Source organism: Suillus bovinus, assembly GCF_016758785.1.
Source record: "Suillus bovinus strain UH-Sbo-P2 chromosome Unknown EDB93scaffold_56, whole genome shotgun sequence".
Lineage (NCBI taxonomy): Eukaryota > Fungi > Basidiomycota > Agaricomycetes > Boletales > Suillaceae > Suillus > Suillus bovinus.
In genome coordinates, this window is record NW_024542112.1 from 156,891 (window position 1) to 172,448 (window position 15,558).

Below are 15,558 nucleotides of genomic sequence, written 5' to 3' on the forward strand. Positions count from 1 at the left end.
CTGGAACCTGTGGAAATTCGCTGTAAGTCCCTCGAGTAACAACTTATGAAACCATTATACCCAATTTGACGCAGACTCGCACGACGAGGCAGAGTGAAATCAACGTGACAGGTCATGTTATGAAGCGTGTCCATGTGAAGTCTGTCCAACTCCCATGTAGGTGAACTTGAAGGAGGGTCGAAATGAAACCATGATTAGGGAGCTCCGTGCCAATCAAGCCTGGGTGTCAGAGATCGCTTTATCCGGGTGAAATCAGTCCTTTGTGCCACGATAGGCAATTATCTAATTATTTCGATCAACAACACCATTTCCTATTTTGGTTGCTGCCTTGTACTTTGCGACAGTCCAGGTATGGGGCTCCTTCTCCTTGAACATCCCTCCTTTGGTATATAATAGCCATGGGTGAGTTCTGACTTGTATCAACACGACCAGTTTGGGTCCAGTAACCTTATAACAACCTCAAAAAGAAGGATCTTCTTCCAAGCAACGGTTGTTTGACGCATACCTCTGACATCGAACGAGGGTCTACTACCATCTGCATATTCGCGGAACACGCACAACCATCCGTTTACGAACGTCCTCACATTCTTCTTTGCGTGCTATAACATCACATCATCACCAATTCACGCGCATAATGTCTCGCTACAACAACTTCACCACTCCCCCCAGATCACCCACCTTCGGCTTCTTTCCCACTGCGCCCACTGCCCCACACGCGTTCTCCACTATGCAGGGGAACCCCCGTGACTCGCACGCCATGTACTCCGCATTGGGCTCATCCATGGGCTTCCAATCAAGTAGCCAGCCCAGACAGAGCAGTGGCGGGAGCTCAAACCCGTTGATGAAGTTCTACAGAAAGTGATACATCACTGCACACGTCTCAAAGGGTCAGATGTACCCAAACCCATTGTATCGATAGCACTGGAGCGGATCGGTTATTGTTTTATGGTTTATAGGACATGTCAAAAAGTTTGTTCGATTATATCTCCCTTGTGTCTGAATCCATATCTCCGAGTCGTACGCATAGAACGCACGCATTGTATTTCTATTGTTTCATCCTATAAATTTATCGATTATCCCTCCCCTATCATTCAAAACATATGACAATAATATTTGCAAGACAAGATCGTTGGCTTGGCGAGCGGCATCGTGAACATCGGACCGGCAAATGCCGCTAGTCAACGCAGAAACAGAAAGTGATCACTCAACTTCAAGAGTTCTTCACGTCTGCAGACAGCAACGTTCATCATGGCACCCTCGAGAGCACCAATATCACAAGAAAGTAATGCCAACAACGTATACGCGCTCTCATTACTTTCCGAGTACACTCACACTCTTGACTCCCTCCCACTCGACCTCTCCCGTAACTTTGCAGACCTCCGTGAACTTGACGCAGTTTTGTCCTCGTCTATGACATCCATCACCGCAAAAATACAAAACTTGACACAGATGATCGAAGATGGCACCGTGTCAAAGCAGGACCGTCTTTTCTTGCTCACAGACATAGCAGAGGAAGCTGCGCGTTTGAAACTAGGCGGCGAAGACAAGATTCGTGTAGCTTGTCAAGCCGCTGACAACCTCAAAAGCCATACTTCACATATGAGAACGCTCCTCACTCTCTTGCCATCATTCGATGTGTCTGCACTGAACCGCAGGACATCTTATCCCCATGTCGCTGTTCGGTCATACATGCCCACAATCGATAACTCGCGTCGCAGAAGAGGCAACTATGGATCAATCATGAATACTGCAAATAACGAAGCCAGCCCTTCAAAACGAAAACGAGCAACGAGGGAAGATGACGTGGATATCGGGGGCGGCAAGTCGCCGCGCAAGGAGAGGACTGGGGATAGCACCGCGCAGCGATCTCGGAATGGTGCTCGTTCACGAAAGTATGTCATTTTCAGGTATATGTATTCATCATCTTAACACATCGCTCTAGGCAAGAACGTGCTGCCTCTCCCACAGAATCTGTTCTTTCTGTCATCTCGCACACTATAGCACCAGTATCTCAAGCCTATGCAGGGACCTCAAGAAATGGTTCATCAAGTCGCGCTACCAACCCTTCCAGCAGGCGTTCCAAGCCAAATCAAAACACCTATGACGAACCGCATGTCAATGGATCTGTCAATGGCCGACGTGACATCTGCCCCGCACCCCCTTCATCATCAGTCTCTCACTCTTCTATACCTATACCTTATGGATCATCTGGTTTACACTCTTATGATATTCCTGGTACTCACACACTCGCCAACGACTGGGGAGCTCCTCCTCTCGGGCAACTCGAAGGTCCAGGCATGCCTGTAGCACGGAACACACACCCCGGTCTATCGATTAGTTCCGCTACCGTCCTAAACCATAGCCTCTCGATCGTATCTCCAAGTGAAACCCAAGCTGGTAATGCTGCAGATACGGCCACCGAAGTTGGCGAGGGTGACGGAGAGGGTGACGATAGGACTTATTGCTTCTGCGAGGGTATAAGCTATGGAGAAATGATCGCATGCGATGACGTGAATTGTGAAAGAGAATGGGTGCGTCACATCTCTTTGTCCTACTACGGTATATTTACCAACTCTGCAGTTTCATCTTGCATGCATCGGCCTCACGGTGCCTCCAGACGGAACATGGTTCTGCGAAGCTTGTAGGCAGAAGAAGAATGCAAAACGTGGGTCGAGGGCAAATAAAAAGCGTTCAGGTGGCGGCGGCGGTGGCGGCAGCACGCGGTCAGGAGGAAAAGCTACTAACAACGGATAGCGAGTTTTGGTTTGTTGTTCTACCAGTTCCCACTTCACCTCTGGCTTGGTCATTTATGATTGCTGTCTATAATTAGTTCCACCATCTTACAAATCACAGACCTTGGCTTAGAGGTGATGACTACGCCAGGATACCCCGTTTAACGAATATTATAACTCAATCCAACGTACGGTCAGTCGCATGTATTCCCGATTCCCGGGAGATCAGTCACGTAGAGCAACCGAAGGTCCCAGCTGACTCAGCTGGAACCAGACAGGAGACTTATTAAAGGTCCAGTCCAGAGTGCACCGCTGAGTGGCACATTCCCCGTCAAAGGTTCTATCTCTTCAGCTCATCTCACCAGCAAACCAGCAAAGATGCCATCATACGCCATAACAGGAGCAGCCCGGGGGATCGGCGTACGTGCAGATCAGGCTATGATACTACGTTCCTGACAATCTTTGATTTTGACCAGTTTGAATTTGTCAATCAACTCTCTGCTGATTCTGGGAACACCATTTTCGCCCTTGTACGCAGTGGGGCCACTGCCAACAAGCTCGCGGAGCTGGGAAGGCATAATATCCATATTATCGAAGCTGATATAACCGACAACAAGGCTCTGAAGGTGGGGTACCTGACGCCTTTGACAGGGGCTTCACTGATGCTTTGTCTAGAACGCTGCCGCAGAGGTTTCTCGATCAACAGGCAACTCGCTTGACTATTTGATCAACAACGCTGGCTTTGTAGAACCTGAGAGAGCTAGACTGACTCTCGATTCATAGTAAGACTCGTCTGCTTTGCATTCTTGGAAATGGCGCTGAGTCGCATTTAGCCCCTCAGAAGAGTTGCTCACTAAGGATCTCCTCGATTCGGTATGCAACTCAAACGGCTCTCTCTTCGCATGCGAAAGCTAATGGACATTTGTAGTTCAACGTCAACGTCGTCGGCGTCATCCACACCATCAATTACTTCCTCCCGCTCCTCAAGAACGGGAAAGCAAAAAAGGTCATCACCATCACTAGCGGATTGGGAGATCTTGATGTGACGATGGGCGCTGATTTCCCCACTGCTGCGCCGTACTCCATCTCCAAAGCCGCGGTTAATATGGTCAATGCCAAGTATGCTGCTCAATACAAGTCAGAGGGCTTTGTCTTCTTGGCGCTTAGCCCAGGACTTGTGGATACCAGCACCAGGGCTCGTACGTTTTTTCATCTTTCTCTCAGTTAATGCAGCTGATGACTGCCAATTTAGCCACTCAGAAGGAACTGGAAGAGTTCATGGCGATGGTTGAGCGATTCAAAAACGTCTACCCCGATTTCACAGGGCCAATTATGCCGGAGACATCCGTCCGAATGCAGCTCGAGGTCATCAATCGGATGACCATCGACGACACAGGCGCGTTCATTTCACACAAAGGGAACAAAGAATGGTTGTAAGCTTCATAGGGACTCTGATAAGCTCCAAAGTTAACTTTGTACTATAAATAAGTCACTTAATATCTCGCTAATCACGCCTTCCATCTTCGGCTTACACCAATGTCCAACAACAATCTTCACGCCAGCATTAACAGCGTGCACAATGCCAAGAGTGAGATACAATAATGAGAGCGTATACATATGTGCGCATCTCAGCGCCTTTTAGATCCCCGAGTGTCATCCAAACCAGGTGAAAGTCGCCGCTTCCTGCATGACATGTGAACGTTGAGGTCGTGGATGAAATACAACTCCACTCACCGGCCAAGGCGATCTTCTGGTTCCCCTGACGGCGTCCTTCCTCCGACATCCTTTATCGTACCTCCATAATCAAGACCTTCGACTGCAGGCGCATTGTTATCTCTGTCTTTGTATCTGTTCTGGTTGCGGGGACCGGTTGGCACGCCGGGCGGTAACGGCGAAGCTGGGCGGACAGGTCCTGCTGGAGCTACAATGATAATTAGTACACCGAAAACAACCGTATCAGACAATCACACCTCCGCTATACCCTCCTCGTCCCCGTCCAGCAAAACCGCCTCTCCCGCGTAGGCCTTGAGCCATTGCACGACCTCTGAATTGTGCCGGGGGTGCCCCACGGCCCATGTGTGCAGGCGCTGTAGGAGCTGGTGTGGGCACCGGCGTTTGCACAGGGACCGGTGCCGGCGTCGCACTGCCCTCCATGTTGTTGGGATACATAGGCTGCCCCATCGGCCCTTGCTCCTGCTTAGAAAAACAAACACATTCATGCGATGTTCATATCATTGGCTGTACGTATCTAGAGTAAGGGTTAACCCATACCTGCATACCGAAATCGCCACCCATGCCCATCATCCCCGGCCCGAAGCTATCCTGCATGCCCATCTGCACACCCTGCTCCGGCGTGCCGTTCTGCCCTACTGGAACCTGGCCAGAGACGGGGACATCTGGCATCAACGGACCTCCCGGCTGCATCTGCATACCCATATCGCCATTCATGCCCATGCCCATCGGTCCCATGTTCATAGGTCCCATGCCGGGCATTTCCATCATGGGATTCATTCCGACGCTTGGTCCCATCATGCCCTGGCTGGCAGTATTCATCATGGCGTTGGCGCCCGTCATGACCATCGTACGGAGTTCAGGGGGTAAGGCTATTAGCTGGTCTTCTGGCATAGCTGCGAAATTCTAGAGAAAAGTAAGGACTATGGACCAAACAAATCACTATGTAGCATACGAGTACGTTGGTCTTGAGGACATTTGCAAGTTCACCCAAGTCCCGTCTTCTGTAGCAGTATGCTTCCCAAGAGATTTCATCAAATCCATAGTTGAACCAGTCGCTGATATCAGCCCCAGGAAGTCGCCACTGTTTTTCTGCCATTGCGCTGATATCAACTTCAAGTATCGAGTGTCCGTCAAGGATACCAGGCAAATCTGGATTTATAGAAGGATGTGAAGGTGGTGCGATAGCAGGAGGAAGAGTCGAGGGATCCAGGCCTTCATGAAATACTGGCTGTTCTGGTGCAGCAGAGACCGATTCTCGTGGCACAGAAGGTGTTTGGGGTGTGCCTCCTGAATGAACAAGAGGTGCTTTTGAAGGTGGTGCATTCCTATCACGAGGCGTGTATTCAGTAGTCAACTGTGAATGTGTGGGAGGAGCTTTGTGAGGCGTCAATTTTCATGAGAGAAGAGATAATTGGGATAAACGAACGTCTGTTGGGAGTGGATTGCGGGCCACCTGTGGAACGGTTTAAAGGAGGAGCTCGAGGAGGAACATTTGGCCTGAAACAAGTTAAGAGTGAAGCGACTCAATCCAACATGAAGCTCACCGGTTATCTATAGACCGTATAGGTTGGTCCATGATGATCTCAATGTCCTGAAGGGATGTTAGCTGTTAGAGCTCGGCAGGTTCATACTTCACGCACATCATCTTCGTCACTCGACTCTTCCTCTCCAGCAGCATTATCATCCCCATTTTCGGACTCGTCCACACCCAGACCAAAGGGCGGTTCTTCTTCTTCCGCCTTGGCTTCGATGTCTTTGACTACACCTATTTGAAACTGCATTCACAGGTTCAAACGATATTCTGCAACAAGGAGAATTCAATAACGACAGTTTCACGCACTATTGATGACTTACGCTTGCACCACTAATCGCACATCAGACAACAAATGATAAGTTCATGTTGCATGATAAATACAAGGAGTAGAGACTCTGGGAAGAGTTTGAGCTGTTCTCACCAGAATCTGTTGCTAAATCTGCCTTCGGTGCCTCTGCTTGGAAGCTGGGCTCGCCATACAGGAATGCGTCGTCGTCGTCCCTAGCGAGGTGCATGTTAATTATTTGCTTTCAGCCTCATGGGATGAACTAACATTACAACGATTTTAGCAACCTCTCAAAGGCCCAAAAAGTTAACAACTTCGAAGAAAGACAACACCAACCAGTTGAGGGCGTGACAGTGTGTCACGCTGTGCCTTGTGGCCACGTGACTAAAAGAACAAATTATTCAAGTCTTCTGCTCAACGAACGTTAAGCCATGATTTGCGTGAAGCCTGCTATCTCTTCATCAATACCACGAACGGCTCGAGGATATGTCGTGTCCGTAAAACCTCCTCGTGTATACGAGAGCAAACCGACGCCGCGTCGCTACGGTGTGCAAAAAACATTCTTATACAACCAATACACCCGCATGCTCGAAGCTAGCGATAATTCCCCCATAATATTTCTCCAGCACACCAATTTCGCGGCTCAGCGGCTACAGAAGCTGAGACGGGATATAGCCGATGCAAACGCCAAGTTTTCGGTCTCATTATCCTCTCCAACACCTTCTCCAGTTGAAATTGGTGCTCCTACGCTAGCCGTGATGCGGACCTCGCTTTTTGGCGTTGCGTTACGAGACTTTGCGCCTTTAGACACGGATAAAGCAGCTCAAATTGCAGGATTGCTTAAGGGCGGTCTTGCTGTCCTAACACTACCATCATTCAACCCTCCCCAACTCGATGCCGTTCTACGTGCTCTTGATCGCTCAGTGCCTCCCAAGAAACCAGAGGTTATTCAGGCAGCACCAATAAAACCTCAAGATGACCCGAATTTTATTCCTGGTAGAAAGATGCAGCGGGTGAAACCCACCTTGACCCCAGAACTGGTAGTAATGGGTGCTCTCATCGAGAGGCGGGTATTTGGAATGGAGGGTGTGCGGGACGTATCGAAACTGCCAACGCTAGACACTCTGCGGGCGCAGATAGTTGGGTTGCTGAGCTCACCAGCTGTACAGTTGGCTGCAATTCTCAGTGAGGCAAGTGGGGGGAAACTTGCGAGGACACTGGAGGGCTTGAAGAAGGGACTGGAAGAGAGTCAGAGTGGGGAAGCTTCGTCATAGCATCTAATCGATCATTGTCGTTCGTTGACTGGCCTTACACGGTTCACCACACCACGCACATTCATAGAAGAATGGTTAATATCAGTCTTTGAGGCAAAACTCCCATGTCCGATCCTCTCCTCCTTCGCCTGTTGTACCTCGACCATGAGCTCTCTCGCCTTTTGTCATGCGGTGTTCATATCCCTTCCATGTCTTCCTGTGAAATACAAATGAACGCAGAAGCTTATAATTTGGGTTCGGCGGGGTTCCTAATGATGCAGGTTTCGGAGGCGTCTTTGCCAATCTTGGCACGTCCCTATCATAGATGAACATAAGGAACAGCCGATTGATGATATGAAAAGTGCACTTGCCAGTTGGTGTATGGTGGAACGTTGCGCAGGGTGATGAGAACCGTCCCCCTCGTGCGCTGCGTTGTAGAATGCGATGAGGCATCTATACCCTCATCGTCATTCGCATTATCATCATCATCATCGTCCGCAAGTCTCTTCGGTTTTCGCGACAGATTAGGTGTTGGAATGGTGCCTGCTGCAAGGCAGCCAACAACAGAACGGAGGAACCCCAGGATAAGCATCTGGTTAGACAGTATATTTCTGTCTTGGTCTGTTATACCCTTTCCTTCACGATGTCTCATCAGTAATACCGTTTATATGATCTCAATAATACATACCTGCATGAGGAAAGTTGAACACGACACGATCAAACAGCCTCCCTTTCAAAGCATTACATTTTTCGAGTCTGGTCCCATCTACACCAAACAAAACTTCTGCACCATGCTCCAGGAGAACATCCACCTTACTTCTCGCATCAGGATATTTATCATAACATTCTTCCTCGGAATCATAAGAAGTCGCCGTGATGTTTAATGGTGGGAGATGTTCCAGTGACAAAGGAGGATCGATGACCAAGGCATGCGCGAACGAGAAATTGCCCTCGCCGATCAAGAGTATTTTATCGGTAGGCGTGAACGGGATGGTAGGTCGGAGAGCTGGTGCTTTCCCCTTGCCTTTATGCTTCGTTTTGAGTTCAGCAGCTTCAGCGGCATGCGCAGCTTTCTCTTTGTTCTTGAGCCGAGTCTGCTGGGATTGCAACGTTGCTTTTAAGGATGTTTTCTTTTTGTGCCCCATGACTTCGAGTCTGATCACCGTGTTTGTCGAGGTACGAAAATGGAATCAGCCAACTGGTTTTACAACGCAAGATTGACTTGCTTATTTTAAAAATTGTACTTAGTACTACGTGTGCATTAATGCAACATTAAAATGGTACTCAACAAAATTATGTGTAAGTTGAAGATGTAATTACATATGAATCATGAAGCTGTATATGTAGAATAAGGAAATGTCGAGAACGCGCAAATACCACCGTGACTGCTTTTCTTCTCCCCACCTACCACTCCTCCTCGCAGTCCACCTCGGTTCTCTCTTAATGCACAGGTTAGGGCCACTATCGGAGCCGGATCGCCCCTTGTGAGGGCTTCCACCCAAAACTGTTTGCTCCAATAAAGCGAGCGTCTCCTTGTATTTTCATTACCACTACTAAGACCGCTGCATGACAGCAAACACAAAGTTTTCGCACACAGCTGTAAGCACATTGTTCGCTATGAGATTTGCAAAATCTCATTGCCTGGTCAATGCCTGGTCTAATGTTACGCCACGTCGTCAGGTACCAAGTGCATATCTTTTGTCTGATATGACATGATGAGAGGATACGACTAGAACTTAGACAGGTCCTTATGAGTCGGGTGGCAAGGCTCCCATCTGGCCGACGATGTTGCTACGCGCCTCAAAGTTCCTATACAAGAGGGCAGTGGGTAGAGCCCGCCCTTCAATCTAGTGGTCTTACATGTATGTTGATATTTCTAACGTCTACCAAAAAAAATACCGCATTTTTGCCACACTGGCAAAACCACCTCAAATGACTACATTCTGCCCATAACACTCTAGTAGTAGGGCCTGTCAGACATTGGATGTACATGCGGTTTAAACGGTAATTGCTGCTTGAACTTTAAAGTGATGCAATTCCAGGGAACCAAAATTGTCGGAGGAGTCACAGGGGACGCAGACTCGTGAGAAATGGCGCACCGTTAGCCATATTTCGTAGTAGAAACTTCCGAGTAAAGGCATTGGGAACCTCGAAGCCTCCAGTCTGACACTCGCATCTTTCCCAAGCCAGCGACCTACTGCGCTCATAATGCGGTCTTTTGATGTAAAGTCGCAGAAACCGACTGGTGACAGCACACCACGAATTCAAGCTTCTATCATATGCTCATGAAATGATGATATAAGAACTCGGAGAGCAAATCACAGAAGTTGATCTATCTGTTACTCTAGCTTCCGCTATGTCTTCTGGCATAATCATAATCCTTGTGGCTGCAGCTACATTTTTCATCTACAGCCGTCGACGCAGTAGATTACCACTACCCCCTGGGCCACCTTCAAGGCCCTTTGTCGGAAATGCCCATCAAATTCTACCAAAGAACGAGCCTTGGCGGACGTATGCAACATGGGCTGAAACCTATGGTGAACATTATCCAACCTTCCGCCTTGTTGCAAGACTTGCTGACCTAAATCTCATAGGGCCCGTATACTCCTTCCGCGTGCCTAACCGGCAGTTCATAGTGCTCAGCTCCCTGAAAGCTGCTACTGAATTGCTCGATGCACGCGCCGCTACGTATTCTGATCGTCCGAAAATATGGATGATAGAACTTGCGAAGCGCAATCTGAACCCGTTCAATGTATCTTTCAATCACCCGTATTTCAAGGCGTATCGCACAGTCCTCAAGAACAGTCTGAGTACGCGTGCTATACAAAAATACCGGTCGGTGCAAACCGAAGAATGCCGTGTGCTGCTTCACGCTCTGCACAATGATCCTGACCGTTTTGCTGATCACATCAGAAGGTAAAATTTCCTGCGATAGCTTGTTTTACTCGTTACTCATCAGAGGTGCAGAAACACAGCGGCCATCTTCCTTAATATCGCATATGGCTGGAAGCTCGCCGATAATGATGATCATTTAGTTAGTATGCTGCAAGTAGCCTTTGACTCCATTGCCACGCTATGCCTGCCTGGCCGTTGGTGGGTCGAAGGAATGCCATTTTGTAAATCACCCTTTTCTTTTCCGAGTTATCATAAAACTGAGCTAGTAACCTTCCATGAGTGCGTTTCCTACCTTCATGGTTTCCAGGGGCAGCTTTCAAGCGCGCGACCATTGAACACGGGGAAAAGTTGAATAGCCTTGACACAGTACCATTTAACTGGACCAAACAGCAGATAGTAAGCTTTGCTAAACAATTTTGAGAGTTCAAGTTATTCGGAGGCCTAACCAATTGTCTCCACCGATCAGCAAAGTGGCAGTTATACACGTTCATTCATTTCAGAACAGCTGCTTCCAGAGGATGGGTCCGAGGTCAGTGCTCAAAAGGAAGATATCACCATGCGGTGTAGTCAGGTGATCTATTCAGGGGGATGTGATACCGTAAGATATCTATTACATCCTCCCTTATGTGACTTTTGAAACAATCATCGGTATGAGCAGACAACATCATCCACAAAGTCTTTTATTCTGGCGATGGTACTCTACCCCGGGGTACAGAAACTTGCGCAGGCAGAGATCGATGCTGTCGTGGGTCAGGACAGATTTCCTACGCTCGAGGACCGAGACAAGCTTCCGTATATCGGGGCGCTCACCTTAGAGCTTTTTCGCTGGGCACCCGTGACTCCACAAGGTCAGCCACAGGACTCTTTGTGTCCTAGTTACCGCTCACTCTCAACGATGCAGGCCCCTTGCATCACGCAATGAGGGAAGACATTTACGAAGGGTACCGTATCCCCAAAGGTGCAGCAATCATCGCGAACCTTGTTTCCATGTCGTGGAATAAGGAAATGTACCCCGACCCAATGGTCTTCAAGCCTGAGCGCTTTCCTCGGACCCTCACCTCAATCAGACCCTCGCAAATTCTTCTTTGGGTTCGGGCGCCGCAGATGCCCTGGTGCGTGTCTTTTACATGACACTATCTAGTAAAGCCGCTACTGAACAGTGGGATCTTATTTTAGGGTCGCATATTGCCGAAGCTACGTTGTACCTCAATATTTCTTGTATCCTGGCTGCGTTCACGATCGCCAAACCTGCTTGATGAGAAAGGGGGAGAAGTTCACACCTCTTCGAGAATTCGAGAGTGCTGGTGCAGTTTGGTAATTCGTCCCCTCTCTGAGCCCAAAACACATTCTTACACACCTAAAGGGGCCCTAAACCGTTCAAGTGCAGGTTCATCCCAAGGAACCAGGGTCTGTTGGCAACTCTCTCGCAATAGTCAGGACATCAGCCAAATGAGACCAACCCCCACAAATTACTATGTTTACATTAGATCATGTCCAATACGGTAATTATAATGGTCACACAGCCATCAGCATATTGTTCTCGTCCGCAGCCATGAATCCCATCCAATACCGTCATCGAACCCTTCGACCTGCGAACGCTTGATGGGTTGGGCCTCGTTTATGAAGGGGCTTATGGATTGTTTTGAGACCGGAGAATGGAGTCAGCGAGTTTAGCACTCATTACTACTGAAGCACTGAACACGCAGATACAAGCAAGGACGTCGAGCGTGATGTTCATTCTAGCATATAACAACACATTTTGAAGGCATGCTGCTCCACCTATAAGTATACCTACCCTACATGTCAGACAAGATATCTCCATTAAGCACATCCTCAGGCATATGATTCTGAAGCCATATCAGGAATACCTTTTCATCATCCACTGGAACAGATGTGAATGGCCATAGGTATTCGTGAACGACCGCTAAGCACTGCATTGCAACATTGAAGTTCATTTGGTGCGATGGCGTTGGATGCATGCTGCGCAGCCTTCCAAAAAAGCTCATATTTTCGCCGAAAACATTCTTGGGATTCGGTGTCAGCCATTCATCGAGTGGTCTGTTCTTCCTAAGTAGCTTGCCCTCTTCATACCGAAAACAGACCCAGGTAAGAACCCAGATGAAGGATTCAGCATAATGATGGTACTTGTGTTCGACCTGGCCTGCAATGGCTTTCGGCAGGAGAAGGTGTAACGACATGAAGGGTATCGTTCCTGTGGACTCGAAGCCTTCGAGAGCATCTTGAATCGATGGCATAAAAATTTTAGTCGATGACAAGTCGAAATCGTTGAGGACGCCCATAAATCGACCGTCTACTAAGCGGTATCCCGTGAGACTGTTGGGGCTGACATCGCGATGATGCACGCCCCTCTTCCAAAGGGCACGATGGCCTGCCGGAGTAGCGAGTAAATGATAAAGAATACAGGAAGGAAAGGACACTTACATTTGACAATATCCCACCATGCGAGGAGGAACTCAGGCCCGCTCAGCGTCGTGATTGAGATGAGCTCTCTGAACACGATGATCTGTATGACTCGGCTGCCCGTCTGATTAATCTCTAGTGCCTTTCTAACTATCGCCGTAGATGCTCCTTCAAACTTGTGAAACCAGACCATTCTTGGAACGTGGCCCAACACATCCGGATCTTCATTCGCAATCTTAGAGACCTGTTCGAGAATCTCGGGCTTGCTCTGGCACGCCTCTTCTGGCCAAAAGAGCTTGACGACAAGCTCGGTGGATTGGTTTATAAAATGGAATTGCCGCGGGAGAGCCGATAGCGCCTTGCTCTTCACCGGAAGAACAGTGGCTGCATGTCCGAGAAGACCGAAATTAGTCGTGTGCTCGTCAGAGCTGAAATCTAATGCAAGGTCGACGGGCTTCTTCATGAACATCTTCTTATCCTGGCCCTGCGTGTCTATGTCCTTGCCTTCATTGTCGTTGTCTTCCTCATGCTCGACAATAATCTCGCCCTTGTATCCATGTTCAGGTTTGAACAATGGGTGAAGGTCCCACTGCTTGTATCCCATGCGCTGCATGATGAAGAGTAAGACAACAAAGCGGGGAAGGTCCTGAACGAAGTTGATGCCAGCACATTGAATTGTGTGCTGACGATCAAACCACCAGAGATAAATGATGTCGTCTGGAGCGAGTGATCAGTTGATGATAAGACAATAGCGCTGGATCCACTTACTGTTTACGATAAAGGAAATGACATACTGACGTGTGATATGGGCCGCGAACATCTCCGCAACATACAAACCATTCTGGGCGACAGGATGAAGTTTCTTCTTCTTCGTCTCCTGCTTAGATCGCGTCTCTTCGTCCTGCTTGGGTCGTTTGCTGGGGGGCGGCTCATTGGGGCATAAATGACCAGGGCCGCGTTTGTCGCTTCTGAGTCGCTCGTATATATTTTGTACTATGTTGTACAAGTCAAAGGCAGTAGCGGAAATGCATACTAGGAGGCTTACACTCACTCGATGTCTTGTAGGAGGTCTGAGCAAGATCAGTAGCAGGCGTCGAGTTTGTTGGTTGAGCAGATGTGTCGGTTTCCTTGATATATTCTGTGCACAGGAGAGTAAGAACTACGTAGTGCTTATTGTAAGCAGATGGCGGATGGGGTAAACGTGTCTTTGGGCGTTTAAACTCGAATGTCGTTCGCACCTCTATCCATTGTAAGTTGTCTTGGTCCCCGGTGGGCTGCTTGCACGCAGACTGGCAAACACGACTTTTGGATCTTCCCTCCGGTGTTATATTCATCGCGCTCTTGTACGAAACGACGATGATGTCAGGCTTGTTTGTGGACTTCTTGCCCTGATGTATTTGGGATATGCGCGCAGAATCATTCTCACGGAACAAGATGTTGGTTTCCTCGTCGTCTTTGAAAGCAGGTATTCCAGGTACGTTCACCTTCCTCAGCTCAACAAGTGCAGTATTGGCAGCTTGAAAGAAACCAGAGTCAGACGCGCCCTCGACATTACAACTGAAGATAGCGTTATTTGTATTTCACACTCTGAAGTACTGGCTTACAATTCAATCAGGTGTTGCTTGATCTTCTGCGCTACACCTGGTCCATTGCAAAGGTGCATGACAGCCTCAAGAGAAGTGTCGAATAGCGTCGACTTCTGGCTAGAAGGAAGGAATTGGGAAAGATCTGTGCACATTTCAAGGAGCTGCAGCAGCATATCGTCTGCTCCACATTGCTCAAAGTTCTTAGCATTGCGCCCCATCCATGGACAGACATTACTGCCATTGCGTGAATAACGAAATTCAGTACGGATATTAATGGTGGTGGGAAGGAAAGATCTGACGCACTTGACACTTAGAGTATCGATATGTTCGCTGACAACATCGGAGCCAACTGCGTGTGAACCTAGTGAGATGAACTTGAAAGTTGAGGCCAGCGGGTAAACCAGAGTTACGAGAAGGTCACCTGTGTTTCGCACTGCAATGACACCAGCATTTCCAGCCACGACGAGACTTCCTAGGAAGATAGAAAAGAAAGGTGAACTTTGAGAACAAAAGACGAGATCTGAGCTCGCTTTTTACGTGGTTGAACCTGCACAAATATTAGCCCAGGTTTTTTTGACGCTCTGCGAGAGTCCGCGACTCCGCGTGCCACACAAGCCTTTTCAAAGTCTCGCGGAAGTCTAGATCGGAGTCTGCAAAGGAGTTTACCGGATCCTTCCGATGATCCAGATCAATATGCTACCCGTTCGGCGTCCATCCAGCACGTTCTCTAACCATGTGCCAATCAGCTTCCGCTCGTCGACACAGCGAGCACGCGCTATCTGAGGTCGTCGCACAGCCACCATGTATTTTCACTTGTAAGGTAGTATTCATCCAACGAGCATCGCGTTCACAACTTGAGAATCCGTGCTGCGCTGCGCAACTGAGTGTTCAAAGTGGGCCATTTTTGGATTTTGAACAACAAATATACGGTTGTTTGGATCCCAAGCTTTTGCCAAACAACCACTTTCCTTTTTGGACTGACACGTACTTGAGACTTTATTAGTTCAGGTCATCAACGTCACACGTGCACATACTGTTCATACTCTCCGAGCGTCACACCACTCTTTCGTCTTTTTAAATTTGAACCAATGGTATTTGTGTTGAAACCATTTTCTTA

The 15,558-nt window shown here is 48.4% G+C and overlaps 8 protein-coding genes across 8 annotated transcripts; 5 read left to right on the forward strand and 3 right to left on the reverse strand.

Moving 5' to 3' along the window:
• Positions 1-325: 325 nt before the first annotated feature.
• EDB93DRAFT_714372 (uncharacterized protein) lies at positions 326-1,055 on the forward strand. The gene has a single exon (XM_041457187.1). It carries the CDS (start codon positions 635-637, stop codon positions 860-862), a length of 228 nt encoding a protein of 75 aa, XP_041304826.1. The 5' UTR covers positions 326-634; the 3' UTR covers positions 863-1,055.
• Positions 1,056-2,932, forward strand: EDB93DRAFT_714405 (uncharacterized protein). The gene is made up of 3 exons (XM_041457188.1): positions 1,056-1,892; positions 1,943-2,531; positions 2,581-2,932. Exons 1-3 carry the CDS (start codon positions 1,249-1,251, stop codon positions 2,752-2,754), a joined length of 1,407 nt encoding a protein of 468 aa, XP_041304827.1. The 5' UTR covers positions 1,056-1,248; the 3' UTR covers positions 2,755-2,932.
• Positions 2,933-4,233, forward strand: EDB93DRAFT_714406 (uncharacterized protein). Its single transcript, XM_041457189.1, has 6 exons — positions 2,933-3,152; positions 3,209-3,358; positions 3,408-3,514; positions 3,566-3,605; positions 3,661-3,931; positions 3,985-4,233. Exons 1-6 carry the CDS (start codon positions 3,111-3,113, stop codon positions 4,167-4,169), a joined length of 795 nt encoding a protein of 264 aa, XP_041304828.1. The 5' UTR covers positions 2,933-3,110; the 3' UTR covers positions 4,170-4,233.
• On the reverse strand, positions 3,949-6,515 carry EDB93DRAFT_1299413 (uncharacterized protein; the record flags this gene model as incomplete). Its single annotated transcript, XM_041454661.1, has 10 exons — positions 3,949-4,415; positions 4,467-4,653; positions 4,703-4,925; positions 5,004-5,369; positions 5,419-5,840; positions 5,893-5,963; positions 6,011-6,057; positions 6,107-6,241; positions 6,321-6,330; positions 6,382-6,515. 10 exons carry the CDS (start codon positions 6,513-6,515, stop codon positions 4,361-4,363), a joined length of 1,650 nt encoding a protein of 549 aa, XP_041304829.1. The 3' UTR covers positions 3,949-4,360.
• On the forward strand, positions 6,307-7,752 carry EDB93DRAFT_714419 (uncharacterized protein). The gene is made up of 2 exons (XM_041457190.1): positions 6,307-6,509; positions 6,570-7,752. Exon 2 carries the CDS (start codon positions 6,718-6,720, stop codon positions 7,558-7,560), a length of 843 nt encoding a protein of 280 aa, XP_041304830.1. The 5' UTR covers positions 6,307-6,509; positions 6,570-6,717; the 3' UTR covers positions 7,561-7,752.
• Positions 7,642-8,684, reverse strand: EDB93DRAFT_1242059 (uncharacterized protein; the record flags this gene model as incomplete). The annotated part of the gene is made up of 3 exons (XM_041451962.1): positions 7,642-7,855; positions 7,911-8,175; positions 8,228-8,684. The coding sequence occupies 3 exons, from the start codon at positions 8,682-8,684 to the stop codon at positions 7,642-7,644; spliced, it is 936 nt and encodes a 311-aa protein (XP_041304831.1).
• Positions 8,685-9,895: 1,211 nt separating this feature from the next.
• EDB93DRAFT_1242060 (cytochrome P450) lies at positions 9,896-11,867 on the forward strand (the record flags this gene model as incomplete). Its single annotated transcript, XM_041451963.1, has 11 exons — positions 9,896-10,076; positions 10,134-10,455; positions 10,507-10,655; positions 10,715-10,830; positions 10,901-11,032; positions 11,093-11,282; positions 11,336-11,441; positions 11,467-11,546; positions 11,611-11,665; positions 11,699-11,738; positions 11,817-11,867. The coding sequence occupies 11 exons, from the start codon at positions 9,896-9,898 to the stop codon at positions 11,865-11,867; spliced, it is 1,422 nt and encodes a 473-aa protein (XP_041304832.1).
• On the reverse strand, positions 11,774-15,033 carry EDB93DRAFT_714606 (uncharacterized protein). The gene is made up of 7 exons (XM_041457192.1): positions 14,863-15,033; positions 14,745-14,815; positions 14,460-14,675; positions 13,901-14,412; positions 13,624-13,848; positions 12,877-13,572; positions 11,774-12,823 (listed from the first exon to the last, which is right to left on the reverse strand). The coding sequence occupies exons 1-7, from the start codon at positions 14,890-14,892 to the stop codon at positions 12,231-12,233; spliced, it is 2,343 nt and encodes a 780-aa protein (XP_041304833.1). The 5' UTR covers positions 14,893-15,033; the 3' UTR covers positions 11,774-12,230.
• Positions 15,034-15,558: the final 525 nt, after the last annotated feature.

Excerpts from the sequence above, each read along its gene's own strand:
- EDB93DRAFT_714372 (XM_041457187.1), top strand. The coding sequence starts at position 635 with ATGTCTCGCTACAACAACTTCACCACTCCCCCCAGATCACCCACCTTC.
- EDB93DRAFT_714419 (XM_041457190.1), top strand. The coding sequence starts at position 6,718 with ATGATTTGCGTGAAGCCTGCTATCTCTTCATCAATACCACGAACGGCT.
- EDB93DRAFT_714406 (XM_041457189.1), top strand. The coding sequence starts at position 3,111 with ATGCCATCATACGCCATAACAGGAGCAGCCCGGGGGATCGGC. Across the intron at positions 3,606-3,660 it reads CTAAGGATCTCCTCGATTCG|TTCAACGTCAACGTCGTCGG; the intron begins GTATGCAACTCA and ends GGACATTTGTAG. Across the intron at positions 3,932-3,984 it reads GGATACCAGCACCAGGGCTC|CCACTCAGAAGGAACTGGAA; the intron begins GTACGTTTTTTC and ends CTGCCAATTTAG.
- EDB93DRAFT_714405 (XM_041457188.1), top strand. The coding sequence starts at position 1,249 with ATGGCACCCTCGAGAGCACCAATATCACAAGAAAGTAATGCCAACAAC. Across the intron at positions 1,893-1,942 it reads AATGGTGCTCGTTCACGAAA|GCAAGAACGTGCTGCCTCTC; the intron begins GTATGTCATTTT and ends ACATCGCTCTAG. Across the intron at positions 2,532-2,580 it reads TGAATTGTGAAAGAGAATGG|TTTCATCTTGCATGCATCGG; the intron begins GTGCGTCACATC and ends CCAACTCTGCAG.
- EDB93DRAFT_714606 (XM_041457192.1), bottom strand. The coding sequence starts at position 14,892 with ATGCTGGTGTCATTGCAGTGCGAAACACAG. Across the intron at positions 14,676-14,744 it reads ATCGATACTCTAAGTGTCAA|TAATGTCTGTCCATGGATGG; the intron begins GTGCGTCAGATC and ends ACGCAATGGCAG. Across the intron at positions 13,573-13,623 it reads CATTTCCTTTATCGTAAACA|ACGACATCATTTATCTCTGG; the intron begins GTAAGTGGATCC and ends CACTCGCTCCAG.